This window comes from Pinus tabuliformis, chromosome 5_2, assembly GCF_031772625.1.
Source record: "Pinus tabuliformis cultivar Carrire ecotype Pingquan chromosome 5_2, CPIR1, whole genome shotgun sequence".
Taxonomy (NCBI): domain Eukaryota; kingdom Viridiplantae; phylum Streptophyta; class Pinopsida; order Pinales; family Pinaceae; genus Pinus; species Pinus tabuliformis.
In genome coordinates this window covers 420578839-420585374 of record NC_142306.1, presented here as the reverse complement: position 1 = coordinate 420585374, position 6536 = coordinate 420578839, and the positions used below count along the sequence as shown (strand labels likewise).

Genomic DNA, 6536 nt, shown 5'->3' with positions numbered 1-6536 from the left:
AAACAAACTCAACTAATTTAATAATGGTGAATTGTAATATATAGAAAGAACTCACTACATATCATCCACTATCAATGTTAATCAAGTGAAGAAAAAAACACTATAATTCATCCAAACACAATTAATTTTGTATTTATTAAAAAAAATCAAAATTACATATGTTCAAGTCTACATGTGAAATTCATTTACATGATTAAGACTTGCTTACACACTTGTTTCCCTTGTAATCAATTCATCTCAACAGAATTATCAGTGAAAACAAATCTTATCTATGCAAAGAGATAAAAGATAAGCTTCTTCGAAAAACTTTTTTATTTCCACCAAGTGATTTGTCTATTTATCAATTTAATAATGATGTGTGGAATTAAACCATATCAATTTATTAGAAATTATTGAAATTTTTATTTATTAACACCAATCTAGTCAAAACGATCCCAAATCTCCCAAAAACGATTGTTTTAACCTCATGCATTCAAACAAAATGAGCCTAACAGACCCTAAACAAAATGAATTAAGTGAGTTGTTGACTCAGCCTAACAAACCCTAACTGACATAGCCTGATCACATTCCAACTTCAAGTCATTAACTAAAATAGTCGAAAGACCCTCGCCCTATATCTCAAGTCTTGAAGCACTTGGTTGCCTTCATTTACCAAACATTGCTTGCGTACGTTTGGAATTGATTTGGTTTATAACAATTTGCTTAGCCAAAGAGAGCAGGGAATCCATTTGTGATTATTTACAGATTTACAAATGGAAAATGCAAACTATTTTATGCAATCAACAAATAATTGCAAATTGCAAATTACAAATTTGCAAATGAAAAATATAAACTATTTTATCTCATCAGAACAGAATTTCTCAAATTAAAGTCATCTATTATGATCAATTTATCAAAAAGTTGTGTCATCCATTATGTTTAATGTATCAAGAAGTTTCAAAATTTTAAACTCAAGTCATACATCATGTTCAAACTATCAAAAGTTGTTTACTTCAAAATTTATAATTTATGTATCAATTTTCCCTATGTTTATTTTTTATATAACATAACATATAATAATATTTTACAAAGCTCCCAAAATCTAGGTCTGACTACTTTGATTATTAATCAAATGTAAAACCAAAATATATTCTTTTGTTTAAAACTCGATCTTGTAGCAGATGTTTCCATCATAATCGATCTTAATTTCTCGAATACACTCATCGAATTCCAACGGCTCCAGCTTCTCCCCGACGCTGGTAATAATATGATGGAGTTCCCTGGCAAAAATCTTGCCAGTGTCCTCTTTATCGAGGGCTTTAAAGGCATCCCTGAGTTGAACATGGAAGCTCCCTCCCTTCAAGTTCTGTTTCATCACGTCCACGAAGCGAGGGAAGTCAATGGTGTCGCTGATCTCTTCGCGTTTAATGATCTCTTTAAGCTCCGCCTGAGTGGGATTCTCCCCCAGGGATCGCATCACGGTTCCCAGTTCAGCCGCCATAATGTACCCGTCACGGTCGGTGTCAAATAGGCTGAACTCCTCCTACATTGGAGCGATCTGCTCTTCACTCCAGATCAAAACTAAAATTTTACTGAAAAACTATTTTGTTTGTTCCTGCCAAAATTAATTAGCATCAAAGTTCCCTCTCAAATCCACTTAATATCATATTGGATGCCCAGTGAGCATTGTTTGGGGCGATTCATGGCAGATGGGGTGATTCTGAGAATCGCCGGGTGGTGGGGCGATTCTGAGAATTTCCCCGCCACCGCCCCGCCACCACCACTAGTGGCAAGGCAGTGGTGGGGCGATTCTCAGAATCACCCCACCACCCGACGATTCTCAGAATCACCCCATCTGCCACGAATCGCCCCAAACAATGCTCACTGGGCATCCAGTACAATATTAAGCGGAGAAATCCTAGCCCTGCGAAAGATCTGCGGTGATGGCACTGCTGGGAATTGAACTGGGGTCACCTTGGGTGTTATTGAAACAGGGGGCGATGTCAGTGCTAGTGCTGGAGAGGCTAAGCCCATCAATACCGTAGCAAAAATGAATATGACTCTAACCCTAATGACTTCACAACACACCCTATTATCAACTATCTTATATCTGACATTTAGTCATTAATTTGATCTTATATCTATCATTTAGTCATTAATTTGATTATTTTCTTATTATTCAGTTATATAATTATATCATATTATGTTTGATCCTATATTAAATATTTATCAGAGTGAGGAAAATCGGTCAGTAAAAGATATATTACTTAGTTTTTTAAATTGATGAAAGGATTATCCATTAATGCAATGTAAAAGATATATTACTTAGTTTTTTAAATTGACTTCCGCTTAATATTCATTCGCAGTTTCCGTAATGAAAAACTTGGCGTAAGTACCTACAACAAGTGGTGAATTATGAGAAGAATATGTACAAGATCTATGGGAGTCTTATCTTGCTGAACGGACACACCGTAAAATGTATCACACCTCATCTATTTTCTCATTGAACGTCATTGTCAGTATTAATATGAAAACAACATACAAACAATTATATCCACAAACAATCAAATGGCCAGCCACATACTGCCATGTCATTTCCCGAATATTATTACTGTGATACCATTTCTGCCTCAACTTTATGCTTAAAAATTCCATGGCATTTCCCCAATATTATAGATATGATACCATTTCTGCCTCAATTTTAAAGGCACACACTACAAAATATCCACCTCAGTCACCCTTTCCCACAACAGGCCCATGATTGTTACGTATTAGCTTTGGTCATTCAATTCCATGTCAAACTTGTAAATGGAATTAGGTATTAGGAAATGGATTCTGAACTGCACATTGAATTCGATATCCGTTAATTTTAAGTTCTTGCATTGTTATTCAAATTGCATTTTTTTTCAAATTTTATTAAGAGATTGTTGTTGTTTTTTTTTAAGTCTTCCCTCTCTATTTTCTAAATTAAAATCAAAATCACCATGAAGGTGGCACATAATGCATAGATATAATAATCTTCTATAGCTAGGTCCCCTATCTCAGAAATGAAAATAATTAAGCACTAAAGACCAAAACAGATGACTAAGTTGTTACCCACCTCTCTGCCTCTGGGTATGGATAATTAAGTTATTCGTCCATTGCTATAGGAACAAAGATGAGAATGCTTCAAAGGTTCATAGTGGTGCAGAGGCACCTTTTAAATAAATTTTCAGCTATATGTAGTCCTCTTTTAGATATTTTTTGGTAACATTGCTTCAATTATCAATTAAATTTGTATGGTAAATAATATGGACTCTACAAAGTAAAATCAGAATAAAGATATTTGGAATTACTTAGCTTTAGATATTGATGTCTGACATTGTAGGAATATTTTGATCTATATTACCTCTGGAAGTTTTGGCCACAAGATTTTTTATTAATTATGGCAATGGGTGTTACCTTTTGAAATTGTTCACTGCGTACCTTCATCTACCCTTTTTCCTTGGTCCACCATATCATTTGTTACACTTTCAACTGTTGATCCGAAATGTGTAGTTTCTACTGCCGATTTTGCTACTCCTTGTTACACATAGCAGGGTTTTATTAAATGTGCAATTTTAGTTTCCAATTTTGTAGTTCCTTCTTATGCATAGTTGGGGTTGATGGGCTTAGCCTCTCTAGCACTAGCACTGACATCGCCCCTGAGAATCGCCGGGTGGTGGGGAGATTCTCAGAATCGCCCCACCACCCGGCGATTCTCAAGGGCTATGTCAATGCGATAAATAATATGGACTCTACAAAGTAAAACCAGAATAAAGATATTTGGAATTACTTAGCTTTAGATATTGATGTCCGACATTGTAGGAAGATTTTGATCTATATTACCTCTGGAAGTTTTGGCCACAAGATTTTTTATTAATTATGGCAATGGGTGTTACCTTTTGAAATTGTTCACTGCGTACCTTCATCTACCCTTTTTCCTTGATCCACCATATCATTTGTTACGCTTTCAACTGTTGATCCGAAATATGTAGTTTCTGCTGCCGATTTTGCATCTCCTTGTTACACATAGCAGGGTTTTATTAAATGTGCAATTTTAGTTGCCAATTTTGTAGTGCCTTCTTATGCATAGTTGGGGTTGATGGGCTTAGCCTCTCTGGCACCAGCATTGACATCCCCCCTGAGAATCACCGTGTGGTGGGGTGATTCTCAGAATCGCCCCACCACCCGGCGATTCTCAGGGGCGATGTCAGTGCTGGTGCTGGAGACTTTTTTGAAGGCCCGTGTGACTAAGAATGGGCAAGCGGAAGCTTGAAGCAGAGAGCGAGGAGCAAAGCCATCTAGGGTTAGGGTTATTTTCAGTTTTAGGGGCAAACATTAGTTCGACTTTTAATTCAATAGGGACAGGTTCTATTTCTTGCGACGCAGTCCGACGCTCCAATATTAGATTCCAGTTACTGAAAAAATGCGGTTGGAAAGAAGGTACTGGATTGGGAGCTGTAGAGCATGGCAGATTGCATCCCATAGAAACACACATGAAACATGATAAGCGAGGCATTGGTGCGGAGAAGAAACAAAAGCCAGTGATCAATGTAACACCAAAAGAAAATGAACAGAAGCGAGCAACAAAAACTCGAAAGAAGTCGAAAATGTTATCAAAGATGTTGAGAAAGTTAAAATATGAGGAGAAACGGATGCAAGAAAATGAATTTGAGCGAGCCTTTTTTAGGGAGTTTTGGCTGGACAATGTATGAAATTTCTTTTGGGACTCTTCCTTTATGGAAAAGTTTGGAGCTGGGTCTCTTACAAACCAGATTTGTTGTGCCTTGAAATCTATTTTACGGCCCGGGAAAATGAAAATAATCAAGCAGGATTACTTTCTCTGTTGTGGACTTGTTCCCATGATATTTGTGGGCATATTCTATTGCCTCTCCTTTTCACTTAAAGTGGTCCAATCAGAATGCGGTGAAAATCACGTGGAAGGGAAGAACCATCATGACATTTTTATTTACAGCTGACATATCAATTTATGATCTCATCTTATTTCAGTTGTAGAAAGCATATAACTCATGTATTCACCAGTAATACATCTACAAAATTGCCTCTGAAAAACAACATAATGTCGCTTCAAAGTAATATGCAAACTAAAATTATTATATCAAATCGAGTAAGTTTTGACCAATGAAGTTAATTAATAAATTTCCATCTATTTTTAATCGTGTACTATTTCTACATGACTCCTATATAATAAATAAATGGTGAAATAAACTCTTGAAATGGTTTTCAAAAGTTTAAAATTCTTTCTCCCACACTATATCTTTCTATGCGTCATCCCCAAATTATTGAAGTCAATAAATTTAATTTGATAACTCGTAATTGTAAAACTGCACACGTTCTATACCCGTTGTTATATTTAAATATCAATTTCTCGAGGACACTCAGATATTGCATTTGAATCTATGGTTGGATCTATGGTCCACAACAACATTGGTGGCCTCGAAATTATTTAATGCGTTGTACCAACCAGAAGTACCCTAGATTAAGCTATGGTGCCGGTGAAAGTTAGAAGTGGTTCTTGAATTAGGATTCAGATTCTAACTCTATTTTTGAATTCCAAATGAAATGTGATTGAAACAGTAATTCAAAACCAAATACATTATGTGATAGTTTGGTTGAGAGATTGGATATTTTTCACTATAGAGATGGGTTGAATAAATGGGCAATCAAGATTACTATAGTTGTTTACCAGACCATTGTTCTTATCTTTCTTTCTATTTTCTCTAAATTAATCATCTATCTGACCATTGTACTTTTTAATTATTTCTTAGATCGAAGCATACCAAACTATTTCTCATATATGAAATGGGTGTGGACTAACTGAATAATTATATAACTAAATAATAAGAAAATAATCAAATTAATGTCTAAATGATAGATATAAGATCAAATTAATGACTAAATGTCAGATATAAGATAGTTGGTAATAGGGTGTGTTGTGAAGTCAATGTCGGATTTAAGGTAGTTGGTAATAGGGTGTGTTGTGAAGTCATTAGGGTTATTATTGACTCCTTAAATATGACTCAAGGATTTCTAAAAGTATTCTTCCAATATTAATGAGTTTCTATGTCTACAATGTAATCACCACAATGAAATAATAAGCATTTACTACCAACTAGATGTTCATAGTCCCATAAAAGGTTTTTATATCCATCGTTACTTCCCCCATTGGGGTGCTTTTCATTTATTTTATTTCTCCCTTTTCTGTTATTTAGATATAAGGATGGGTAACATCTAATTGATAATAGTGGGGGAAGCAACGCACTGAATAACCATATTAATAGGGGTGTCTCCTTATATTGGGTGTAAATTCTTGACCTAATTGACTTTTTAGAATTGTTTCCAAGGGAGATGCTTTTATGTTGTTGTTAAGATATTCGCAGTGAATTTGATAAATGTAATCCTTTCTCAGTGGTAATTGATGTTAATGGAGGTCCAAACTTAGTTTGCTCATTTTGGTTGTGTTTCCCATTGTGGTATTAGCGTCCATGTGCTCCTCATGAGTCACCTGCAATAAA

At 35.3% G+C, this 6536-nt stretch overlaps 1 protein-coding gene and 1 pseudogene across 1 annotated transcript; one reads left to right on the top strand and one right to left on the bottom strand.

Annotated features, from left to right (window-relative positions):
- Positions 1-1138: 1138 nt before the first annotated feature.
- Positions 1139-1480, bottom strand: LOC149159360 (putative calcium-binding protein CML13 pseudogene; annotated as a pseudogene).
- Positions 1481-4255: 2775 nt separating this feature from the next.
- LOC149159359 (uncharacterized) lies at positions 4256-4931 on the top strand. The gene has a single exon (XM_089433479.1). The coding sequence runs from the start codon at positions 4257-4259 to the stop codon at positions 4713-4715; it is 459 nt and encodes a 152-aa protein (XP_089289605.1). The 5' UTR covers position 4256; the 3' UTR covers positions 4716-4931.
- Positions 4932-6536: the final 1605 nt, after the last annotated feature.

Bases quoted from the DNA above. Each gene is read 5' to 3' on its own strand.
- LOC149159359 (XM_089433479.1), top strand. From the start codon at position 4,257: ATGGGCAAGCGGAAGCTTGAAGCAGAGAGCGAGGAGCAAAGCCATCTA.